At 49.8% G+C, this 25,872-nt stretch overlaps 1 protein-coding gene across 7 annotated transcripts in view; it reads left to right on the forward strand.

Moving 5' to 3' along the window:
• Nucleotides 1–1,866: 1,866 nt before the first annotated feature.
• Nucleotides 1,867–25,872, forward strand: part of Ttf1 (transcription termination factor 1) — a 30,350-nt gene continuing 6,344 nt past the window's right edge. Inside the window, exons 1-13 of one of the 7 annotated variants that reach the window (XM_063244085.1) lie at nt 1,867–2,006; nt 2,795–2,862; nt 5,484–7,259; nt 8,142–8,365; nt 11,840–12,025; nt 13,064–13,142; nt 15,886–16,016; nt 17,069–17,303; nt 18,172–18,261; nt 19,199–19,264; nt 21,192–21,277; nt 22,358–22,545; nt 23,008–24,919. In XM_063244085.1, coding sequence (XP_063100155.1) covers nt 5,491–7,259; nt 8,142–8,365; nt 11,840–12,025; nt 13,064–13,142; nt 15,886–16,016; nt 17,069–17,303; nt 18,172–18,261; nt 19,199–19,264; nt 21,192–21,277; nt 22,358–22,539 — 3,048 coding nt within the window. In that variant the 5' untranslated portion in view covers nt 1,867–2,006; nt 2,795–2,862; nt 5,484–5,490 and the 3' untranslated portion in view covers nt 22,540–22,545; nt 23,008–24,919. Of the gene's footprint in view, nt 2,007–2,794; nt 2,863–5,483; nt 7,260–8,141; nt 8,366–11,839; nt 12,026–13,063; nt 13,143–15,885; nt 16,017–17,068; nt 17,304–18,171; nt 18,262–19,198; nt 20,596–21,191; nt 21,278–22,357; nt 24,920–25,872 lie in introns of those variants that run through there. The other 6 variants (XM_063244086.1, XM_013153464.3, XR_010045937.1 and 3 more) reach the window with 6 other exon arrangements.

Consider the following 25,872-nt stretch of genomic DNA (forward strand, 5'->3'; position numbering starts at 1 on the left):
GACTTGAAATTTTATAAATCTGTTCCCCATAACCAACTTTATTTTGAGAAGGTTCAAAATCCACAGAAAAGTTGAACAATAGTATGTGAAAAACCCTCACAAATATCACCAAGACTCATCAGTCCTCACACTTGGCACACTCACTTTCACATTTGAGTGTGTACACCGACACAACTGCATTGCTGGTCATTTGAAAATGTCTCAAACAGCCTCAGGTTTGACCCTAAATAATTCATCACATAGCAAGGACATTTTCCCACATGCTGCAATGACCTTATCCCCTCCAGAGAGTCTATAGTGAGGCAGTGGTAGTGTCTGACATGCTGTTCACGAGCAAAGTTGGGGATCTATATTTTTATTTTTATTTTTATTTTTTGTTTGTTTGTTTGTTTATCAGCACCGGGGATCAAACTCACGACCATGCACTTGCAAGGCTGGTGCTTATGCCACTGAGCTAAATCACCAGCCCCCTATATTTTTAAAAGGCTTCCCACATGATTGGTGGAGTGTCTTTGGAACCACTAGCCCAGATGATGTCTAATTTCTCTTTTAGTTCCAATCTTTTGTGGGTTCACACTGTCATCACTATCATCTTCCCTACACATGCAGATAGATGTGCTCTTACACCAGCAGGCTGCATGGACAACTGGTCTGGACTTTAGGGCTTTGCACACCAACAGTGGACAATACTACATTCACGAAGCAGACCAGACAGGCTTCCAACTGCTTACCTGGGGCTGAGAATAGCCTGTGTGTGTGCTTGGGTGTGTATGTATCAAGCTCATAGATTCTCTGGTCTGCTTCACATCAAGATTTTCTCAGGGGCTGGGGATTTAGTTCAGCAGCATAAGCACCTGCCTTGCAAGCAGGCGGTTGTGAGTTCGATCCCTGGTACCGAGAAAAATGAAAAAGACCAAGAAAAAAAAAAAAAAAAAGATTTTCTCAGAAGTGTAAGCTGTACGCTTTTCAGGCAAAGCTGCTTAGCAGCTCACCTGGATATCGGGGTGACAGGAAGAAGGACAGGATGGTGGAGTAGTAAAAGGAGCACAGGCTGGAACCCTGGGCCAGGTCAGTCACCTTGGATGAGTCGCCATCAAGCTCTTATTTACAAGGTGGGGCTAAAACAGAACTGCCTGCAATAAAGGCATCTTCACCAAGGCATTGTTACACAGTGAATTAAAAACTAATTGCCTCTTACATACCTATGGAGTATGTTTGCTACACAAAAAAGTTAGACATTTGGGTGGTATATACAATGGCCCTGGCTGGATGTCCCGACTGTAAGTTTCTTGGAGAATCTGTGTTAGTCTTTTCGTTTGTGTGTGTTGGTGCAGGCAGGGATCAAATATCACTGAACTACACCCCGGCCTGAGATTTCGTGGAAATGGGAGGACTGGAATGGCCCTCCTTGGTCTTTTGAGACTTCATCCAGCTAAAGTGCACCAGGCCCTGCAGCAGGTGGCCCTGCCTGCCCCTGACTTCCTCCTGTCTTCTTTCAGGTCCTCTTCCAGCCTGGGTCATTCATCTGCAGAGATTTTTGCTTGTCTTATTTACTTAGAAAACTCCTCAAAGAGTCTTCTCTTTGTCTAAAGTAGGATCCATTGTCCCCAGTCATTCTCCATCGCTTTACTCTGGTTTGTTTATTTATTTATTTATTTATTTACATAGGGTAATCCAAAATTATCTTGGTTGATTTGTTCATCTGTCCTCCCTGGGTTGTTTACTCCAGACCATAGATGGAGCTCAGCAAAATCTTGAAGAAATGGAATGTATGCATGGATTAACAAGGTGATGGAGGACCTCTTGGTTTTAGAGCACTGTTACCTCACCCCAGGCCCCAAAACACCAGGAATCCCGAGCTGGCAACTACGCATGCGCCAGATCCGGACAGCTGACATGTTGCTATGGCAGCGGGTCCCCCTAGGGGCCCGGAAGTGACGTCTTTCGCTTCCGCTTCCAACGGAGACACTTACGGTTGGGAGATAAGTGGCGGCGTTTCCCGCAGGGTAGGTGGGAAGCACTTTTCCTGCGTCCTCTCTGGTTTTGAGATGCGCGTGTGGAAGCCGAGCGGGGCTGCTTTCGTCTCCTGGGGCGCCCGCCTTCGGCCCGAGGTCTCCAGGATGGGCTCGGCGCCTGGGCCTCGGCTGCCGCCGCGGGTCGCCCCTCCCGGAACTGCGGCTTGGGGCTCCGGGACTAAGAGGATATAAGGTCCTCAGCTGGTCGGGTCTTCCGTCCCAAGTCCGGAGCGCCCACCCTGGGGGTGGTGAGATTGGCCGGGCTCGGCCTGCGCTCGGAGCCTGCAGGGCGGAAGTGTGTGTCCCCTCCTGAGCCGAGGCTCCACCTTGAGGGGCCAGGGACGGGCTAGAGGAGGCCTGATCCCTCCTCAGCTGCGGATCGTGCGCTCGGGAAGGGCTGGGCTGCCGGGAAGCGCTTTATGTAAATGGGGACCCGGTCCGCTAAGGACCGGGCGAGGTGCCCTGGGGAAAGTGGGTCTCATGCTGAGGCCAGTTCAAGGCACGGGACCAACGGGGAGGAAGAGCATTCAGGGCTGCGCGTGCTGCTTTTGCAAAGAGCCGGGCAGAAGGAACGTGGTGTATTCTAGGAAATGAAAGAGGGCAGCGTGTGCGAAGCCACATAGAAAGGAGGGCTACAGACGTGAACCAGACCGGGTTAGACCGGAGGCGACTTGTCGGGTTGTGAGGGTTTTGACCTCATCTTAAGAATAATGGGGGGTGGCGAGATTTAAAAAAAAGAATAATGGAAGAACTGTAGAGAATGCTTGTGTGTTTTGAAGGTTGAACTGGAAAGGCCAGAAGGATAACTTTACAAGGTGTTTACCAGAAAGAAAGAAACCGATGGAAGGTAAGAGTATTTAAAAAGAATCACCTTTTTGTATCCTTTGCTGTTAAGTTGCCTGGACTGTGTTATACTAGTGTTTGGCAGCTCATAGGCATTTTTATTAGAGCAGCCCCAGGGGAGTGTAGAGCTGAAGGCTACAGACATATGGGTACAGACATTGGGAACTGGATGGAGCCCGACACATCCTGTCATCTCAGCACTCTGGCTGAGGCAGGAGAGTCACAAGTTCAAGACCCACCTGGGCATCTTAGTGAGATCTTGTGTCAAAATACTTGAAACTTGAAATAATGGGAGGGCTTGGACGTAGTTCAGGGGTCGAAGGTCTCCAGGTTCTATCTCTAGTACCTTAACAAGAAGTGGAATGTAAGGCAATAGAGCATTTTCTCTCTCAAGAAATGTTGCTGTGAAGGGAGGAAGGGAATAACTGGGTGGGACTTGGGGGTTGAAGGATGGTCGGGTTTTTACTTTTATTTTTTAAGTAGAAAAGACTGAAGATTACTGGCGCGCGGCTACAGGGGAGCCAGTGCAGAAGGGAGAGGCCGAGATGGGAGGAGGTAGCCGATAGGTCATCTTGAGAAAGTGGTAAGGGCTGGGGTCAGCACAGACGGTGAAAGAAATGACCCTCAGGGAGAGAGACACACTGTTGGAGCAAAAAGGAGGGAGAGGATGGAAGCAGCTGTGTTTGATTCTCAGCACAAGATGTTTCTTGTTGTGAGAGTGTGAGGTTTCAGGCACGTTCATAGCAGCAGGTTAGAGAGAATGACGCTGGGAAGCTCTTTGAAGTAAAGGTGATTTGGTTCCCCAGTTGAAAGAAACAGACCGGCAGAATGGTTTAAGAAACAAGATCCAACAAAATGCTGTGTACGAGAAACACATGAGTCCCAAATGAAGTAAAGGAAAATTTGAAATAAGTACTATTTCAAGAAGAATAGGGTGGTGCAAGCCACATGTGTAGTTCCGGATTCTCTAGTAACCACTATAAAACGCTATCAAAGGGACAGGCAGAATTAGGATACATTTTACTTAACCAGTACCCAAAATTATTTCAGTATTAGGCAGCATACAGAATTTATTTATTTTTATTTATTTTTATTTTTTTTTTGTATTTTTACCGGTACCAGGGATCGAACTCACGACCACAGGCTTGCAAGGCAGGCGCTTATGCCACTGAGCTAAATCCCCAGCCCCAGCATACAGAATTTATTAATGAGATGTTTTTATCTTCTTTGTTTGAAGTCTTGCAAATGCAATGTGTATTTTACAGTGTGTATTTCACACGGTGTACTTGTCCTGGCCGAATTTCAAATGCTTATTAGTTGCATGTGACTGTGAGTCCCAAGGGACTACGTAGATCTAAAGAAAAGGTTCCCAGTGTTCAGTTCCCAGCTGTAGGCAGGAACCAGGTGTTAGAGTAGGGCTTGTCTGCCCAGGTGAACTTTTTTTTCCAGCCTTTCTCAGCAGCTAGAGGGGAGCAAAAACTTTTATGATCTCTTAAGGGCCAGACACAGTGCTGGGAGCTGGAGCTACATAAAGCATAAGGCCCCTTCTGCTAGCCCCTCTCTGGATAGGGAGCCAACTCTGCACCCGTTCTGTAGCTAGGGTCACAGAGCAGCCTCCCTGTGTCTCTGTGTGGTGAAGCCCAGCTGGGTGATGTCAGGGCTGAAGGACTCACCCAAAGCTCTAGGTGCGCCCGATAAAGGTGAGGTGTCCAGGCTGAGGGACCCGCCTGGTAGTTATGCATTTAGATGTTCATATCTCCTTCTCTCCAGCAACACGGGTCTTAGAGCTGCCCTCATTATCCAGGATACATGGAATGCTTTCTGCCAGAATGTGCGTAGCATTCAGGCTTACAAGCTCCAGGATCTGTTGTTAGTGGAGACAGCATCTGCAGGTATGTCAGCAAATCAGAATAGACTTTTTAGATTTCTGAGCCACGTAAGTGTATTTCGTAGTCAAAGATACATAAAATCCAAAAATTTGAACTGAGAAGCACTTTAGAGCAAGAACATGGTGTGTTTGCAAAAACCGTTTTTTACGTATTTTCTAAAGTGCATCTCTGTTAGTGTATTTCAATTCCAAAGTGCATTGCCATTAGATTAACACTGGAGCCGCGTATACTGCAGCATTTTCAGTCTGTATTGACACTGAAGAGGTATGTGCACCCTCTTTTGAGAAGAACCAACACCCCCACCCCAGTTGATGTTCCTGTGTACCTGGTGCCCCACGAGGGAGCCCACTGTGCAGTGGAGCCTGCAATGTGGCTCTGGGGGACCGGAACGAGGTGGGTAGCATGAGGCAGACGCTGCCTCCTCTTCGGGATTTGCCTTTTTGTAAAGCACACATTAAAGGGCTGGTTAAGTCATTGCTTTATTTTTTAAATTGAGCTAAATGCTACAAAAGAGAAGCATGATTTGCTGTGAAAGTACATCTTTACCAGTGGGCCCAGAGCGGGTGGATTCCAGTGATTCTCCTGTGCATTTTATGGAACCCATTGTAAAATTTATAACCCTGGTGACTCTAGGTTTGTCATTTGTCATGCAGTTTCATTTTGCTGTGATTCTCCCCCCTCTCCAGACTAATGTTTAAAATGCAAAAATATAAACTATTGTCACATTTCGCTATAGGCATAAAATGGAAAGAGAATCTACCAGATTTGAAATCCACACTCCCGTTTTTGACAAGGAAAACTACTCAGTATATAAAGAAAGATTGAAGAAACATGCCCGCGAAAGTTTCAGAGATGCCCCTCTGGCAGGTGACCCCCCGCAAATAACTCAGAAGAAGAGGAAGGATCTCCAGCCTCTCCTTTCTTCCCCTTTGGAAAAATTGGAAATCCGTGATAAGAGTGAAAAGACCACTCCTGAACAGAGCAAGGGCGCTTTTAGGGTGGACAGGGAAACGGGTGTTATGTACGTCTTTGTGGATAAAGAAAATATTGAGAACATGCCAAAGAATTTCAGGAAAGATGTGGATGTCGTTTACGTAGACGCGAGCAGGGTGCGAAAGTCCGCCAAACGGCATAAAGCAGACAAGCTGCGCGCCGTTGTCAACTTCAACGGAGATGAGCCCAAAGCACTGTGCCGTAAAGTTAGGGAGGAGGGGAAGGAGAACCATCAGAGGAAAGCCACGTCCCAGGGTGCTGTGTGGGAAGGCCAGCGAGTGACCATCTCCCAGCCCCTGCCATCTGTGGATCAAGCAGGTGACATTACGGAGGTACCGGAGCCTGCTGGTAAAAACAGGCCTAAGAAAAAAAAGAAAAGGCCCTATCTCCAGGAATCAGTGGCCTCTGTCAGGCCTGACAGTCCTGAGCACGAGCTCCTGGGAGAGTGCCAGGGGTTCCAAGAGGTCGGGGCTGGAGAAGCCAACGATGCTCTGCAGAGGGCCCAGGGATCCGGAGCCACCAAGAGCAGTTCTAAGAAACAGAAGCGTGTGACCAAGAGAAGTGCCACTGCGGCTGGTGATGACTTTTCAGTGCATGGTCAGAACTCCGAGAACACACACTATCATTCAGAACAAGACCATTGCACCTCGACTAAAGGACATGTGCAACCCAGGTCCTGGCCACAGTCCCAGGAGCGACCATCCCTGCAGTCCGTGGGTCTAGACAGTGAAATCATGGAGCTTCCAGAGTCTGCAGATAAAAACAAGCCTAAGAAAAAAAAGAAGAAATCGTCCAGACCCCAGGAATCAGAGGCCTCAGCCAGACCCCAGAGTCCCAAGCAGGTGCTCCCCAAAGGGCCTTGGGGGGCCCAGGAGGTCGCGGCCAGAGAAGGCAGCGATGTACTGCGAGGGCCTGAGGGCTCCGCTGGGGTAAGGAAGCACCCTAAGAAACGGAAGCGCACGTCTGTTGAAAGCACTAATGCTGCATCTGGTGACAACTCTTGGGACCCTGGTGAGAGCTCCGAGAACACACGCATTCACTCAAAGCAAGACCATCGCGCCTCACCCGAAGGAAGTGTGCAACCCAGGCCCTGGCTGCAGTCACAGGAGCGGCTGTCCCTGCCATCCCTGGGTCGAGAAGGTGAAATCTCGGAGTCTCCAGAGTCTGCAGATAAACACAAGCCTAAGAAAAAAAAGAAATCCAGTCCCCAGGAACGGGGGGCCTCAGCCAGTCCCCAGAGTCCTGAGCAGGTGCTCCCGGGGGGGTCACAAGGGGTCCGTGAGGTCAGGGTCACAAAAGGCAGCGATGTGTTTGAAAAGAGTAAGATAAAGAACAGCACTAAGAGAAGGAAGCGCACGTCTAGCCGGGCCACCGTGGTGAGGGGCTCGGTCTCTGGGAGCTCGCTCACCGACTCTGCAGCAGGCAGCTGGGTCCCGAATGGAGAGAATTCAAGGGAGAAAGCCCAGGAGGAGCAGAGCCCCGCCTCTCCCGGGGAGCAGCCGCTGGGAGAGGCTCCCAGGTAATGGGGAGTGGTGAGCTCGCACACATAGCGTGAAGTCCACTGTCTGGGGAGTTAACACGGGGGAGGGGGTGTTACCAGCTGCTTTCATAGTTCCTGGGGCTCTGGACAGATTTTCTCCCCAGTTTTGCTCAGCAGCTCTCTTTAGATGGTTGGATTGTCCTGACTTAAAGTAGTTTCACGTGAAAGTTGATGGAGGGTGTGTCAGGGTGGCATTGGTAATAGTGGTGTTCCCCTCGGTGCTGTCTCCTTGGGGACATTTTCAGGATGCTGCTTAGGGAGGAGGAGTGTGCTGAGACTGCAGTGCTTCACTTTCAGGGGGACCCCTGGAAGCTGCCCACGTTTGCTTGGACAGGTGCACGGGATCTTTCTAGTGCCCTTCCAAGACAGTCAGTAATGAGCCTGGACCTCCAAAGAGCAGACCTAGATCTCTGGCAGAGAATGGGGGGAGGACTAAGGCTGAAGACACAGAAAATTAAAGGAAAAAAGAGGTCTGTAGCAAAAACAATTGTAACTATGGAAACCCAGGATACTAATTTAATTAATTACTGACACTTGTATTATAAAATGTAGCTCACTGGAAGGGTTGGGGAGGAATGTCTGATTCTCTGAAAGGATAAAAACCAAGAAAGCGGAGAGCTAGTCATATAAACAAAAAAGCAGCCAAAATAGCAGTTAGGGCCTCGAGCTACCTACGAGGCCAGCTGGGACCTGTATCCAAATCGGATTAGAGAGTCTGAAGCTCACACACTGAACTCCGCATCCCTTCCAGTTTGGACACTGGAGAATCATTTAGCTGTTAAATGGAGTGATAGTTAGCACTAGCCCAGGTTTTTCTTTTGGATTACGTACTAGTTGATGGTAAACGGCCTTCCTTACTAGGTCAGAGCCTCCCAGCTCACAGGAAAGCCGTCTGGCACGGGCTGGCACGTCTCGAAGGCTGGAGATCGTGGATGGCAGGGACCCCGATGATGAAGATGTGGATCTGCATTCTGCCGTGAGGCAGCTGCAGGAGTTCATCCCTGACATAAAGGAACGGGCGGCCACCACGATCAAGCGGATGTACCGCGATGACCTGGAGCGGTTCAAAGAATTTAAGGAGCAAGGTGAGCCGTTCACACGTTAATGTCCATTAATGTCCACCGCGTCTCCCTGTGCAGCTGTTTCAGTGAGCGATTCAGGTCAGGAGACCCTGAGAAGCAGCCCAGAGCTTGTAGCACTGTGGGGCACCTGTTTGTCTTCTTACCATGCCACATCTGGTAGGGAGGGCAAGGACAATCGGGAGCAAAGGGACCAGAGAACTCCAGGCTAGAAAATTAGTTATGGAGAAAGAGGAAGGAACGGGCTGAGGTACTAGGAAGGATACGGAAGTAAAATAAAATTAGGAAATTAAAACCATCAGGTTAGCAGCATCCACATGGACGAGATGTAGTTTCTGTCCCCACTGTGTTACTTCGCATGAAAACTTCTCATAGTGAGTGTGGTTGGTCTCGAGGCCTTGCTCTCCATGGTTTCACTGTCACTGTCCCCAAAGCCTTACTGGAGGGGGCTGGGAGTTTAGCTCAGTGGCTTAAGCGCCTGCCTGGCAAGTGCGAGGTCATGAGTTCTATCTCTGGTACCAAAGAAAAGAAAAAGAACCTTTGGGGCTGGGGATTTAGCTCGGCAGCATAAGCGCCTGCCTTGCAAGCAGGCAGTCGTGAGTTCGATCCCTGATACCGATAAAAAGAAAAAAGACCAAAAAAAAAAAAAAAAAATGTACCCTTCACATCACGTCCCAGTGGCCCACTTCACTGTCCAGACCCTGCCTCCTGACAGCAAGGTAACTGTGGCATCCCTGGGATCCGTAATCAAAAGTCCATGAACTGGGGCGGGAGGGGGGGGGCGGGTAGCTGGGATCTAAACCATTACAGCTTGCCCTCTGTCCCTGAAAGACTCGCGGCCATCTTGTTATATAAAATACATTTACTCCATCCTGACAGCCACCAAGATCTTCAGTCCAAGTCCAAAATCTCCTCTGAGACTCAGGGCAGCTCCTGGCTGTGAGCCCCCGTGAAAATCACAGACACATAGGGCTGGGGATTTAGCTCAGCGGCATAAGCGCCTGCCTTGCAAGCAGGCAGTCGTGAGTTCAATCCCTGGTACTGATAAAAAGGAAAAAGACAAAAAAAAGAAAATCACAGATACATTAAACATGTCAGTGTTCGGGGACACCAAGTATACACTGCTGTGCTTAAAGGGGGAAGGGGGGATGGGAAGGAACAGGACCAAGTAAGGCTTAAACCCAGTGAAGCAGACGCTGAATTCGTAGCTCTGAGGCCAGTTATGAACTCCAGAGAGCTTGAGTGGCCCTGGCCCTACAGCTTTGCCAGTTGTAACTGTCCTGGCCTCCCTTGGGTGCTTCACTGCTTGGCCTCCCAGCCCTCTTTTTTTTTTTTTTTTTTTTTTTAAGACCAGGTCTGACTATGTAATTCAGGCTGGCCTTGAATTCACTATGTTGTCCTAGCTGGCCTTGAACACCTGGCAGTCCTCCTGCCTCAGCCTCCTGCCAGCCCTTCTTCTGAAGTCTGGGTAGAAGCTTTCCTGACCCCACAAATCTGCATTCTGTATGCCCAAAAAACCAGTGCCACATCGATGATGCCCCCCAGTCTGTTGCCTGCTCAAGTAGTAGCAAGATCACCTTGCACTGCGTCCGTAGCAGCCTCTGAGTGCCTGAATGACTGAGTGAACACCAGGAGACTTTTCTGGTTGGCCCTGAATAGGCTGGGCTCCTCGGGACTCTTTCTCAAACCAAAAATTTCACCTCTCAACCTTGCAGCCTTCAAGGGATTGAGGTCTTACTGACTCCTGAGGTACCCTCGTGGGGTTTCACCTAGTGCAGAATACTTGGCTTCTTTTTAATATGAATCTTTTTTTTTTTTTTTTTGGCTTTTTCCTTTTGTAATCAGTACCAGGGATCGAACTCACGACTGCCTGCTTGCAAGGCAGGCGCTTATGTTGCTGAGCTAAATCCTCAGCCCCAATACGAATCTTTTTAATACGAATCTTCTGGCTCCGAGGCAAGAGCTGCCTGGTGGAGGAGTCTGGCAGAGGGTAGCTGCTCACACCATGCTGGCCAGGAAAAGCAGAGAGGATCCAGACACAGGAAGGCACACCTCCGTGTTGTGCCCCCAGGGAGCCCTCCTCTGACCAGCCCCCACTTCCTTACAGCAAGTCAGCTTCTGCACCCTTCCATGCCTCCTTAATCCAGTCACCTTCCAGGAGCCGCACCCCTGAGCCAGGAGGCTTTGGCAATGTGCACCTGTAATCCTACCACGCCTGGAGGCTGAGGCAGGCGAGTCATGAGTTGAGCCCGGCATGGGGAACTTGAACCCTGTCTCCAAAACAGGATGTGAAGGCTCTGGGTTCAGTCCTCCGTAGCCAAGAGAAACCCACAAACCTAGGACAGATGAGCAGTCCTTACTGAGTGTTGTGTGACCCTAAACACCACTGGTCACTGGTAAGAGTACAAAAAGGCGTTTGCCCTGCAGAACTGTCAAGTTGAAAAGATCAGTTAGGAAGCAGAAAGTAAGCAAAAACACAAAATACAACATACACAGCGGTGTGGAAGAATCCTTGTTTATTACTTTTTGAGTGACTTTTTTTTTTTTTTTTTTTTTTTTTTTTTTTGTACTGGAAATTGAATTCCTGGCCTTGTACTTGCCAGGCAGGCACTGGGCTGATGAGCTGTACCTCCAGCCTTTGAGTGACATCTTTTCTTGGTACCAGGGATCGAACTCACGACCTCGAACTCACGACCTCGAGCTTTCCAAGCAGGTGCTTATGCTGCTGAGCTAAATCCCTGGCCTTTGAGTAACATTTAATAAAAAATATTTTGAATGAGCCTGAAAACAGAAGAATACACTGTTTTGATTCCCAGGACCAGGAAGGAAGGAGGAAAAGCTTGTGTAGTACAGTTCATTGTGATGGGTTTGGTTTGGTTTGGTTTGTACTTTGGAGACAGGGTCTCGATGTATAAGCAGGCCTTGAACTTACTCCATAGCCCATCCTGGCTTTGAACTTACAGAGATCCTCCTGCCTCAGCCCCCCGAGTGCTGGCGTTACAGGCAGGAGGCACCACGCCTGGCTTCCGGCAGAGAAGAATGAATGATGAATAGGAAATGTGTGATAGGTGGAGGTGCTGACAGTGGTCACCCTGCCCCTAGGGAACACCCGGAGCCTCCATCTTTCTGCACACTATCACTGGGAGAGCCATGGCACAGAAGGAAGGGGTTTCCTTCTCTCCGTGCTGTCCGGGTTTTAAATGAATGTATCACTTTTAATAGAAAAAAACGGTAACTTTTTTGCTGAGTGTGGTGGCACACTCCTATAATCCTAGCTACTCGAGCGGTGCTGGGGCGGCACCGCCCCCCACACACACCCGAAGTCCCAGCTCTCAAGTCAGGTCGGGGGTGGCGGTGTCCCCTGTACTGGCTGGGCTGCCCCTGCAGGGCAGCGCTGTCTGACTGATGCTCCGGAAGCCGTGGGTATGCGGTTCTTCACTCCTGACCGTGCGTGCCCTCTCTTCCCCTCCTCAACCCTAGGCATTGCGATTCGATTTGGCAAGTTTTCTGCCAAGGAAAATAAGCAGATAGAGGAAAATGTACAAGAGTTCCTCTCCCTGACGGGAATTGAGAACCCAGACAAGCTGCTGTACACGGACAGGTACCCGGAGGAAAAGGCTGCCATCACGGATCTGAAACGGAAGCACGCGTTCCGGCTATGCATTGGTGAGTCTGGAGTGTCTACCGCTGCTATCCGGGCCGCTCCCTGAGTTGGCAGCCCACACGGAGGGGGTTTGCAGTGTGTCCCTGTCCCCAGCACACAGTGCTTTATGGGCCTCATGAAAGTCAGGGCCCAGCCTGAAGGCTCACACCTGTGATCCCAGTGCTCAGATGACTGAGGCAGGAGGATTGCTGAGAGTTCAAGGCCAGCCTGGGCTGCAGAGTGAGATCCTGTCTCAAAAAGATGAAAAATCAAAGCGTCACCTTCTGCCTTTCCCACTCAGTGGTATTTAGGGTTGGAGTTTCCCATGTTGTTCTTTATTACTTATTATATGTGGGTGCTGTGCACTGTACCCCCATTCCACACACCACTGTCTCTCTCCCAAATGTCTGAAGTGGCGCTGGGGTGTGGGATTGGCTGGACCCTCCTCTGGGTGCTGCTGGAAAAATTACAAGGTGTTGGAGGACTCCACTGGAAAAAATTGTTGGAATTTATAGAGGATGGTTTTGCAGCTATGCCATGGAATGCAGGAAGGAAACCAGGATGGCGGCCTGTGGATGCATTGTCTCTGCCGCAGAGTGGGAAGTGAGGAGAGCTTAGTCTGGAAAGAGTTCTGTTAATTTTTTTTTTTTTTTTTTTTTTTTTTTTTGTCTTTTTCGTTTTTATCAGTACCAGGGATGGAACTCACGACTGCCTGCTTGCAAGGCAGGCACTTATGCAGCTGAGCTAAATCCCCAGCCCCGAGTTCTGTTAATTTTATGGAAAGCTGTTGGCATGTGTCCCTGCCTTGGTGTCTCCTTCCCCTTAATTCAGATGATGTTAAAGGTGCTTCACCTTCAGATCTTCTCCAAGATTCTGGTAGAGCAGAAGCCAGAGCCTCCAGGGCCTGAGTTTGCAGAGGTCTCCAGGGCAACTGGTGACTCGGCTCTTGTGCTTCCGCAGCCACACGGAGCCCAAAGCTTGTGTTGTTCTGGGCTGTGCTGGGCCCCATGCTCATCCTTAGGACACTGGCGCCTCTCTGACTGCCTCCCTTCTGCTCCTAGGGAAGGGCATTGCACGGCCTTGGAAACTTGTGTACTATCGGGCAAAGAAGATATTTGATGTCAACAATTACAAAGGAAGGTAAGAAGGTCCCACACCCAGCGGCAGCACCGTTCTCTGGTTTTTGCTGGCTTTGTGAATCAAAATACCTACAGCACTAGCTGAGAAGTAAAACTCGAGGTTTTTCCATGTGAAACCAGATTGTGTATCCAGTATCTGTCTTCAAGGACCAGTTCTACCTCTTTTGTTAACACCTAAATTCTCAATCTTTTCTCTCTACTTGGGCTTTGAGAATGCATACAAGCTGCTACACAGACAGATAGAGACCCTGTTTCCTGCCAAGCCATAGGGCACATCATCTGGATTCCAACAGCCAATGCAGTCCTTTCCAGAACCGTCTGAGCCTGGACTTCACTGCTTTTCTGGTCTTCTGAGCTCTGACCGGAATCTCCCATGCAGAGCAGCCCCTAAGGCAATCCAGCTCTCCTCTTTTCAGGCAACATCTCTGAACTTTGTAAACTCTTCCCACAAGCCATTCCCAAAGACTCTTAAACCACACAGTCAGGTGCAGTCACAGCAGTGACCGCACTCCTGGTTCCAAATTCTGTGTTGGTTACTTTTCTCTCATTGCTCAGACAAAATACCTGACACCCCAAATTAGGGAAGAAAGGGTTTATTTAGCTCATAGCTTATGAGTCCATAATCAGCTGGCTCCAAGGCAGGGTGGCCTGGCCATGGAGCAGCAGCAAATACCAAAAGCAATAAAGGCAAAAAAAGGAGGAGCAGAGAGAAAACTTCTTTCTGTCACTCACATTGTATGTAGGCTGCCCGTTCTGGGGTGGGTGTAGCACTCACACCCATAATCTCGGCACTGGACCATGAATCAGTCACAGATCTAGAAGCCTGCGCCCATTACTGCATGAGGCTTTGGGAGGACGTCCAGACACAAATGGTAACAACTTAACAATATTATGATTTTTGGTTATCCCAGTTAATTTCTTTTTTGTAAAGCAGACTGGTGATTGAACTTTTGCACTGAGCTACATCCCCAGTCCTTTTTAAAATTTTAAACTTTGAAACAGGTCTCAGTTTCTAAGTTACCCATGCTGGGCTCAAATTTCTAATCCTCATGTCTCAGCCTCCCAGAGTGCTACAAGTGTGTACCTCCATGCCCAGCAATTAACTTCTCTCTTTTACTTAGTTTTTTCAGTTGACTTGATGATGATCTTTTCCTCTGAGGTTTCTTTCTTTCTTTGTTTTGTTTTGTTACTCTTAGATTCTTGATTGCCTTGAGAAGAAAACTACTAGCAAGTGTTACTTTTTAGTTATTCCCATGATTGGTAATAGTGAAAAAAATACTCGAGTGTACAGACTCGTTTTCAGACTCACTAGAAGGTCACATCTGGAAGTGGTTGGGTCTGGGTGCAGCTCCTCTGCCACCCCCTTGTAATAACAGGAACCACCGTCCTCCCTTCCTGCCCCTGCATGAGGAACCTCAAGGTGTTATGAAGATCTCATTTGCTCTATTTAAATATTCAAAGTACCGAATCTTGGATTCCATTTTTAACATCATAGTGCCTGTTTGGTGCTTTTTTCTCTTTATTGTGGTATTGATGCATATTGAGCTCCTCAAATAGTGACATACTTGGGTTAGGCTATTCATTGCGTGTTTGAAAAATGTCATCTGTCAGCATTATGGAAATGACAGAGCCCAGAACTGAGGACCGATGGGAGAAGGGGAAGCATAGCGTTGTCTAGAAGGAGCAGAGGCCTGAAGCTCAGGTTAAGTTGCTGTCTTGGAGGGGCACCATTGCTGTCACCATCTGGGGGAGTGGAACAGAGGCCATAAGAGCACAATAGGCGGGGCTGGGGATTTAGCTCAGCTGCATAAGCACCTGCCTTGCAAGCAGGCGGTCGTGAATTCGATCCCCGGTACCAATAAAAAGGAAAAAGACAAAAAAAAAAAAAAGCACAATAGGCTGTGAGATCACTGAGATCCATTGATAGTCCTGACTACAACTGCAGTGATGGGTTGGTGGGTGGATGATGGATGGATATGTGGATTGGATTGGGTGGGTGGGCAAGTGGGTGGTGGATGATGGATGGATACATGGATTGGGGATGGATACATGGATTGGGTGGATGGGTAGGTGGATGGATGATGGATGTGTGGATTGATTAGGTGGGTGAGTGGATGATGGATGGATGTGTGGATTGGGTGGGTGGGTAGGTGGGTGGGTGGGTGGGTGGATGATAGATGGATGTGTGGATTGGGTGGTTGGGTAGGTGGGTGGGTGGATGATGGATGGATGCGTGGAGTGGGTAGGTGGGTGGGTGGGTGGGTGGATGATAGATGGATGCGTGGATTGGGTGGTTGGGTAGGTGGGTGGGTGGGTGGGTGGATGATAGATGGATGTGTGGATTGGGTGGTTGGGTAGGTGGGTGGGTGGATGATGGATGGATGCGTGGAGTGGGTAGGTGGGTGGGTGGATGATGGATGGATGCGTGGATTGGGTGGTTGGGTAGGTGGGTGGGTGGATGATGGATGGATGCGTGGATTGGGTAGGTGGGTAGGTGGGTGGGTGGGTGGGTGGATGATAGAAGGATGAGTGGATTGGGTGGGTGGGTAGGTAGGTGGGTGGATGATGATGTGGATTGGGTGGGTGGATGGTGGGACAACAGCTGTAGAGCCCAGAGACAGGCAAGTAACCAAGCCCCATCGCTGTGAGCACTGGAGCCGCCTTTTCAGAGCTCTGCACTCAGCCTTTTCCCAACTGCAGGTACTGCAGTGCGAATACAGGGCTAACCTCGCCCTCCCTCTTAGATACAGTGAAGGGGACACCGAGAAGCTGAAGGCCTGCCAGTCCCTCCATGGGAATGACTGGAAGAAGATTGGGGCCCTGGTGGCCCGGAGCAGCCTCTCTGTTGCCCTCAAGTTCTCTCAGATCCGCAATAGTAAGTGACCCGGCTGATGCAAGACAAGCGACACACCCGGTCTGCCCCGCCAGGCAGGGTCCCCAGAGCCCCACAGCCTGACTTCTGAGAGGACCTTTGCTTTACAAGCCAGTCTTTCCCCCACTCGCTTTCACTTCCTCCTGCAGTCAGTAAAACTCACTGGACTGGTTTTCACCACAGCTCAGTCCAGTCACTTTCAGCATGAGTGTGACTGCCACGTGGTTATCTGGTCCCCAGGAAGCTGGTGGAGGGGGAGGCTTGCAGTCATGTGGTATGCTGGACACAGTGTGGGCAGCCTGTGGTCTATTTTCTCCTCTCTATAAAAAGTTTCTTCATTTCTGTTCTTTCCATCAAAGCACCCGAAGCTGCTGCAGTTAGGCGGCCCTCAGCGGGGGTCAGTGTCGGCACAGGGCCCTGCGTGTTCCAGCCACATGCGGAGTGTGGGGTTCGTGCCTTCCAGTTTCCAAGCAGCAAAGCAAAGCTCTTGAATCTAAAGCAGAATCTCTCGGTGTCTTTTTTTGGACGGATGTTTCAGCATTCATCCACACTGTTACCACTGAAGGCAGCGCCACCGTGAGCACCCTAGCCACGCATTCTCTGGGCCTGTTCCAGCCTGGCCTTACTGCCGTGTAGAGCGGAAGGACCGGCTGCCAGTGCTCTGACTCTGGGGTGGCTCAGAGTTCTCGGGGACCATAACCCTATGTGGCCATCCCTGTGGCTGGTGATCTGATCCCAGGGCCAAAAACTAAGAAAGGGCTTTTTTCCTTTCTGGGGCTGGACCCCAGGTCCACCTCATACATGGTGAACAAGCGTTTTACCACTGAGCTCCTGCCCCAGCGTAAACATCTGGCTGCGGCTCCTAAAAAGGCGGAGTCCGCTTCTTCAGTGATCTCAGGGTCATCGTGTCTGACTGTATTTGATCACTTTATGTTTCTGTGCCTGAGATGCCACCCACTGTGTTCTGCAAAGTGTCCGATGTATTATTTTGCTTTTGATCTATGTGTGACAGCAGATAGATCAGCCACTACAGGGTTGTCCTTTTATATCTACAGAAAGGAATCATGGTGTTTGGAGTAAGGCAGAAACCCAGAAACTCATCAAGGCTGTGGAAGAAGTGATTCTAAAGAAAATGTCTCCGCAGGAGTTAAATGAAATGGATTCTGAACTCCAAGAAAATCCTGACAGTCGCCTGTCGATCGTTCGGGAAAAACTCTACAAGGGCATCTCCTGGGTAGAAGTGGAAGCCAAAGTGGAGACCAGAAACTGGATGCAGTGCAAAAGTAAGTGGTAAGTTTTAACGCTTCGTCTGTGAAATTTGAGCGGGTTCTGTCTCCGTCACTTGTGAAGGGTAGGTGGGGGCGCTGAGATCACCCAGGCCAAGTCCACCACTGAGGCCACATCACCACCGTGGAGCACCCATAAGCAGCAGGGGTCCTCTGTGGCCTGTTAATCCAGCCGCCTCAGTATCAGCGTCTGATTAAACCAGCAGATACCTGGCTCTGAAGGCCGCAGGTACAGCCTTGTCCAGCGCTGCGTGCCGAGCTGCAAGGGCTGGGGGGAGCCTCAGCAGAAGGGGTCCACTTCCCGGGGAAACAGTAAGACAAAACTCGTTCTGTTTTAACAGGGCTGGTGCTTGCTGGGAGCTTCGAGCAGCCCTTTCCTTTAGGCGTTAGTTTTAGGTGCTAGAGGAGTTATTGGATCCTTTGCTGTGTGCCAAAAGCTCATAATGGTAATAAGAGCCATGTCCATTTGTCTTTATAAACAACAGATACGTGGAACTCAGCTCTTTGTTTTGTTTTGTTTTTTGAGACAGGGTATCACCATGTAGTCCTTGCTAGCCTTGAACTCACTGTATACCCCAGGCTGATGACCTTGAGCTCGGTGATCCTCCTGCCTCAGCCTCCTGCATGCTGAAATTACAGGCGTGCACCACCATACCTGGCCACATAGTTTCAATAATCATTCGCTTTCTGTGGTTTTATTTATTCCTTGCCCCTTTGTTTATCCCCTAATACTAGGTTCTTGGTGCTGGTAAATGAGTTGACAAAGTGAGAAATTGTTTCTAAATGAAGGCAATTTAGATGAGAAAAATTGAGGAAATTTTAACAAATACTGCCCCTAAAAGTAAAGTGTGTTTTTCTTCCTTGTATCATAGGATGGAAATTCTAACCAAGAGGATGACTAGCGGGGGCTTTGTGTACCGCGGAATCAATGCTCTTTGGGCCAAAATCAACCTCATAGAAAGGTACAGCAATAGAAAGTGGGTCTGGGGAGCCGCTGGCACAGCAGAGACTGCAGTGACGGCCCCAGGTCGAGTCTGTCCCAGCACCCTCCACTGGGGTTCTGTTGACGGTGACCCATCTTTTATGAGGGTAGTGGTGACAAGGAGCTGGCACGGCCTGGTGTCTTTGGGAGGGGAAATGACTCAGAGCACACGCGATGTTCCCCTATACGTGGCTGGCACCAGCTTTTCCCTTGGGCAGCGTTTCCTGTGAGTGCCTTGTTCTGTCCACTGGGATGTGCAGGTCGGTCCTTCGGAAAGAGCCCCACCCAGTTTGTCAGCGCCACTTTGCTGGGGCTTTGATTCTGCCCGAGAGTTCTTCCCTGGAGCCAGCATTCCGAGGGGGAGGGTGATGCGAGCCTAACGGTGGATGCAGTCCCTCATGTCTCCCCATGTTGCCCGAGACACGCTGGGCACCTGCCAGTCTGTGCAGCTTCCTGCTAGGCCCTGCTTGTGATGGCCCTGTGCCGGCCTCATTCTTTCCGACTGGCTGGTCTAACGTCTACCCAGTTCACCCTGCTGGAGAGACTGGCTAGCCTGGCAGATCCGGTCCCGAGCGGGTGTCGCATGGGGACCAGTGTCGGGAGGTGTCGAGCCAATGACCAGGTCTCTGCCATTGCCTTCTGTAGAACAGGGCTAACCCCTGACCTTGTCAGATAGTAATGAGGGTCACTTCAGGTCCTGACCTGGCACCTGCAGAGAGTAAGTGCAGATTACCCCATGCCTGCATCAGATGCAGAGGTGGCTTTCCTGCTCATCTCCAGTCATGCCTGCCGTGACCCCAGGCTGACTTTGGGGAGGCTGGACACGTACGGTGAGGGTGCCAGTCCCTCCCAGCTCTTGATACTTGAGAGGCCCAACAGGCTGCTTCGTGCTTTAAGTCTGTGTTTTTCCCTTGCAGGTTGTATGAAATAAATGTGGAAGATGCTAATGAAGTCGATTGGGAGGATCTTGCTGGTGCCATAGGGTAAAAGCACTGTCTAACATTCAGCTAACGAAGCAGGAGAGATGCTTTAATAAGTGACCACCTAGCAAATCTGAAAGGCGAGAGGCAGTTCACGCTGCTGCTTCCAGAAGTGCGGATGAGGGGCAGTTCAAATTCATGGGGTTTGCAAGAGAACCAGTGCAACACAAAGTGTGACACAGTGACCCCACCAAGCCCCCGCCAGCTCCCACCCGAGACGTGCTCCCATTACACAGCCCTCCGTGAAAATATCAACATCCATGTGGAAACGTGTTTCCACTAGGTTTTTGTATTCCTTTTGACATTGCTTCGGATGCCATGATTTTTTGCTTTTTTTGTTTTTTATTACTAATGACTAAGAATTTTAAAACGGGCTGGGGATGTAGCTCAGTGGTCTAACATGTCAAAGGCCCTGTGCTCGATCCCTGGCACCACCAGCAAAAAAAGATCCTACATTTGATTATCATACTAAGTATCTATGGCATACTTACAGTGTGCCATAGAAGTCACAGCATCTGTTCCAGTATGTTTGAGATACGGTGCGTTCTTGGTTTTGATAGCAAGCTGGAAGGGCCGAGGTGCAGCTTCCTGCCCTGTCTCCCCAGCCCCTTCAAGTGTCCTTCATGAATGACTCGGCAGGATCTGAGAATAGCGCCTCCACCTAATGAGCCCTGCAGCTGCTGAGCTGTAACAGCCCAGCTTGGTTACCATCCCCTCCCAAAACCCAGCCCTCGTCCTGCGGACACTCAGGATTCTTCCCTTCATGTCTCTGAGCCCTGGTGTCCTCCTCTGCACGTTCTAACCAGGGCCACTGCAGGGACGCCGGATATGACACCTGAGACCCCCAGGCTGGCGCTGGCGCTGGCGCATGCTCAGTGGGTGCTCTGAGGAGGAGCTTAGCAGAGTCTGGTCATTTAACTCCACGCAGTTACACAGAATTATTCACCCCGATCATTTTAAAAACCACACTAGTTAATTCTTGAGGGGAAAAGTCAAGTTTCTGTTAGAAACAGTATCCAGATAAATTAGTGATTTTAACTTTTAGAAAAGCTTGTGACTTGGTTGACCAGCCAGATGTGGCCCGTGCCTGTAATACCAACACAGGCGGCTGAGGCAGGAAGATCGACGCAAGTTTTGAGGCTGGCCTAGGCTAACACACTGAGAATTCAGAGCCACCTGCACTACCTGGCAAGACTGTCTCAAAAAAAAACAAAAAAGCTTGTTTCTGACCCATCTGTTGTTAATTTGAAAATGTTCTAGGGCCGAGGATTTACCTCAGCAGCATAAGCGCCTGCCTTGCAAGTGTAGATCCCCAGTACCAAAAAAAAAGAAAATGTTCTAAAACATGATAGGGATTTTGTTTTAGTTATGCAAAATCCACGAACATCTACCCTGGAGTCATGATCAGTTGGTGCGAACCTGTGGGGAGCGGGCTCTGTGGCTCCTCCCCACCTCTTTCCTGGAGAGGCGAAGCAGAGCGGCTGGGCCAGAGTGCAGAGGTTACCACTGCGCACGGCAGCTTTGGGGCTGGGCTGCCCCTCGGGCCGGCATCAGTGGGCATTAGCTGCTTCTAGGATTTGTCTTTTTGACTAGTGACCGAACTTACCCTTACTATTGAGTTTTTTCTCATGGCTTGTGTTAAACCCAAGTCTTCCTGCACCCAAGTGCGTACTGTGCATATGCCTGAGTGATGTCCCTAACTCTTCCTTGCACGTGCATTTTTAAACCGTGTACACAGTCATTTGTCGTTGGTATCGTATTTTTATCGCATTTATGCTGTGATGACTTTCCAGTATACAAAGCCAAACGTGTCGGGCCTCCCCATGACAGATGTGCGAACGCACAAGCAGTGAGGGGTGAGTCGCCTTGTGAAGGGAAGCGAAGTGATGAACTGCTAACTGACACTGTTTCATTCTCTTCCTGTCTAAAGTGATGTCCCTCCATCTTATGTTCAGACTAAATTTTATAAGCTGAAAGCTGCCTGTGTTCCCTTTTGGCAGAAGAAGACTTTCCCAGGTGGGTACCCTAAGTAAGTGGCTGTACAACTGAGAACACAGGGCTCACTGTCACGTGCTGGTTGTCTGAGTCACTTGGGTTGTGACTGAACTTCCTAGAATCTGAGTTTCATTAATCGAAATGGCAAATTGCAGTCCCTACCTGGTAGGACTTTCCAGGGGCCTAACCGAGATAGTGAACATAGAAACTGTGGTCATCGCAGTGCTGGGCACTTAGTGGCCTGGTGAGGAACCGGGCTATGCATGTCCGCCACCAAAGGCACCAGTGCACGAAATGTCAGATGCCCAGTTCTTCTTGTAACCAGTGGTGGATGGTTGGTTTGTGTGTAAGTCCTAAACTCAAGACCCTTGGAGCAGTGTGGAGAGCTGTCAGAAATCTGTAGTCCTCGGTCCCATCCCAGACCTACTAAATCCTAATCTCCATGCAGAATCCGGAGTCTAGATTGTTCTCTGACAAGCTCACAATGCCAGGCATGGTGACACACTCATGTAATCCCAGCACGTGGGAGGCTGAGGCAGGAGAATTGCCACAAGTTTGAAGCCAGTATGGGCTCCATAGTTGTTAGTTCAAGGCCAGCCTGAACTATGTAGCAAGACTGTGTCTCAAAAACAAACAAGCAGAAAAAGTTCACCGCAGGTTCCCGTGTTCTGCCCAGCAGCATTGCTGTAGCGAGGGTGTATAGTGCTCTGCTTTGGTGGCCGTGACCGCCTTGGTGTGCGTGCTGACTCACTCCATGACACGAGCAAGTCTGCATGTCTTTATGCCTCACTTTCCTTTAAAACCTGGGTAAGGGGCTGGGGATTTAACTCAAAGGCATAAGCGCCTGCCTTGCAAGCAGGCGGTCGTGAGTTTGATCCCTGGTACCGATAAAAAGGAAAAAGAAAAAATAAATAAAAATAAATTTTAAAAAAAAGCTGGGTTAAAAATAGCATCTATCTATAGGATGTGTTTTCAGAGACAGGATAAAAATAGAAGCTAACTGTTAAGGTCTTGCACGTGGTATTAGCAGGGCCCTGTAGGCTTTGACATTGGAAAGAGATGCTGTATAAATAATTTCAGATTTAAATTTCTGTCCCATAGAGATCATCGACTACCTTTATGAAACTAGTCTACCTTTGCTTAAAGAAAAGTTACAAAAGAAGATGGAGAAAAAAGGCTCCAAAATCCCAACTCCTGCAGTGCCTAAGCAAGTTTTCCTATTCAGAGACATCTTTTATTGTGAAGATGACAGTGATGGAGAAGACCTGGAAGAACAGAATTAAGCAAAGGTTACCATTTCCAGTTCTTTTAGTTGGGTGATATTTATATACTTGTTATCAGTGTGTGAATCAGCTTTCCATCACTATAACAAAACACGTGAATTGTTAACATCTTCTAAAGAGAAAAGGTTTATAGTGGCCTGGGGTTTAAGAGGGCTCCAGTCTGTGATGGAGTGGCTCCTTTGCTAGGCAATGTGCAGCTCTATCAGATGGCAGAGAAAAACCACTCAACTTACGGCCCAGCAATGAGAGAATGGGGGGGGGGGGGAGTTAGGGTCCCACAGTCCCCTTCAAGTCCACACCCCCATAACCCCAACCTCCCCCTTCTGAAAGGATCTACCGCCCCACCCCAGAGACCTGGTCTCACCTGGCTCTTTTCCAGACTGTACCAGTTAGTAAAGCTTACTAAACGATGTTTGCTCCCCAGAGGAAGGGGTGCTGAGTGCTGACTTGAACTGGGGGGCGTTACAGGTGTTGTAGCATTGGTGTTGAAGTGCGAACATGAAGATAGGAGCGTAGGACTGCTGAGTACTTCTGTGCTGTTTAGCCAAGAAGAATTACACTAAGGATTCTGTAAAACTGGGTCGCAGCTCCTCGGAGGACAGCGGGACGCACTTGCTGATGTGGGGCCCACCGTGTGCACTCAGCAGAAAGGGCCCGGTTGACCGTTTCTGTGGCCCGTGCCTCACACCTGCCGTGGCTCCAGAGGCTCAGGGGTCCCCAGCGTGGGAGCGTGGGATGGACGGCACATCCACGCCCTGCCCCAGATCCATGCTCCCTCATACCTGGTGCGGGGCGCATCTCGTCTTCCTGAGCCGTGACTGGGACCGCTCACCCATGTGCTGTCACTGTGCTGGCCTGGTGTTTGGCTGGAAACCAAGTAAAGAGCTTGAGAAGCACGGGCTCTGTCCAGCTCACCGAAAGAGACTGCGCGTGTCACAGGCACGGCTCCCGTCCAGCACCGAGAGTGATTTGAATAATGGTCACCATCATCAAAGCAAAAGCGCAGGAGCGATTTCTAGCATGGGCAGGAAGGGACGAAGGAGCCCTCGGGAAGTTCGAATCAACCAGGGGTGGGGAGCCGCCCCGGAGCCCGCACGTTGCACTGGTGCCCACTGTGTGCCTTCACTGCCACACCACAGGGCACCAACCTGTGTTCCCAGGAGCCTGACAGCTTCTGCTACCTTCTGCCTTCCGGGCTCCCAGGACCTCACGTGGGCAACGCCTGACAGAATCTGCCTCACTGCAGAGGACTGGGAAATCAAGGTCTCGGGCACCTGGCCCTCTGCGCTGGGGAGAGCAGAGAAACGCCGAGGCAGTGACATCACCGCCACCAGATCCAGACGCAGCTCCACTGTCCGACAGCCCTCATGTCCTTTAGGAAGCACCGTTACGGCATGAGTAGATCCACACCCAGAACTGAGCGGGAGAATCCACAGGAGTAGAGGAGCCTTGGTCCCTCCATTCCCAGCACCTGTCACGGTGCCACATGGGCAGCCAGGCAGTCAGTGAGCGCTGGCCTCGTAGTGAGTGTTTCTCCTGGAGCAAGCTCCTCCTGTCCCCCTGGGGCCCCGTCCCATGCAGGTGGAGCTATAGTAATTGTATATTCCCTTTGGAGGCTGATTTGGTAAAACACGTCGGAGCTGGAAAATGTACATATTATGTGGCTCAGTGGTGAGCTCTTGTGTTGCATGCGCAAGGCCCTGGGCTTCGTCCCCAGCACCACACACAAAAAATAATTTTTTATAAAGGAATAGTAAGATTATAGTGTATAAATATTATGTGTATAATAGAGGAAAATGTAAGTGTCCTTTCATAGGAAGTGTGGTACGGTGTTTGGGACTATTATGAAGGATTAAAGACAACATGTGATTGACTTTGTGACAGTGAACCCTGATTGTCACTGACTGAACAGAGGCCTGGAAAGGTGAGTGATGGCAGGGTTCTGACCTCATCGGTCAGCCAACCCACTGGTGAGTCCTTAGCTGAGTGGCTACTAGGGGGTGGAACGTGGCCAGAAGAGCGGTCACCCAGGGGTTGACACTGAAGGGAGTGACCGCTCAGCCCCTGCTGCGCTTCCGGCTTTGTGCCGTGCCTGTCCGCCATGATGCCTCGCCTCACACAGGCCCGCAGGAATGGATCCCTGCACCATGGACTGACGCCTCTGAAGCTGTGAGCCAGACCTGTCAGCCTCCCAGTCCTCTCTCAGGTGTTTGGTTATATCAGAAAACAGCTGACTAACATGAAAGACAATCAACTGGGGCTGGAGATTTAGCTCAGCGGCATAAGCGCCTGCCTTGCAAGCAGGCAGCCGTGAGTTCGATCCCCGGTACCGATAAAAAGGAAAAAGACAAAAAAAAAAAAAAAAAAAAAAGAAAGACAATCAACTGAAATACTGCAAAATATGTATTTTCTCAATTTTGTAAAAGAATAAAGGAAATTTATTACATAAACTTTAAAATGTATGAAACAAACCCAAAAAGTCAACAGTGGTTCTTTCTCTGCATTCATAAGGTAGAACTTTTGGGAGGTTTTTGTTTTTGTTTTTGTTTTGATACCGGGCATCGAACTCACAACCTGGCGCCTGCCAGGCAGGTGTATGCCACTGAGCTAAATCCCCAGCCTGAATTTTTTGTTTTCCTTTGTTTGTCTGAGACACAGTCTTGCTATGTAGCCCAGGCTTCCTTGATCTCACTTTGTAGCCTAAGCTGGCCTCCTGCCTCAGCCTCCCAAATCCTGGGATTATAGGTATATACTACTATACCCTACATATGCTAGAACTCTGGATTCTAGCTGCCAGAAAGATAGATGCCCATGGCACCAGGAATCTGAACTCTCAGAAGTAAAAGGCTAAGGATAGTGCTGGTCTCAAGTGAGAATGAATTCAGCAGCTCATCTGCACGGACTCCAGCCCTCGCTGATTCTCTGCAAGTGCTGACAAGGTGGTTCAGTGGCCCCCAGCACATCCTCTGGCAGCCACACTTCCGCAGTTTGCCTCCTGCCCCACCCCAGGACAGGAAAGGGTGTGCCTCCCAGCAGCTCCCTCAAGCCCTGGCGGTGCTGCTTAGACCCAGCTGGCTTCCCCAGTAGCCAGGAGGCCAGGATTGGCCCAGCCAACCCAGTCCAGCTACTGCTGGATTTAGCTGAGAGAAATGTCCCAGTGGAAAATTAGGGTCCCTGTAGCAGAAGAAGGGCCGAATGGCTTTGAGGAAGCAGCCCACAAATGTCCATGTGTGACAGGGGTGATTACCGGAGCAGTACATTTGACCCAATAAATTTATGTGCAAGTACTTTGTAAAACGTACAGCTTTTCTCACTTGTCTCCCATGCTTCTCT

The sequence above is a fragment of the Cavia porcellus genome, unplaced genomic scaffold (genome assembly GCF_034190915.1).
Source record: "Cavia porcellus strain 051 isolate PalLab524CR breed Dunkin Hartley unplaced genomic scaffold, mCavPor4.1 scaffold_49, whole genome shotgun sequence".
Classification (NCBI taxonomy): Eukaryota; Metazoa; Chordata; class Mammalia; order Rodentia; family Caviidae; genus Cavia; species Cavia porcellus.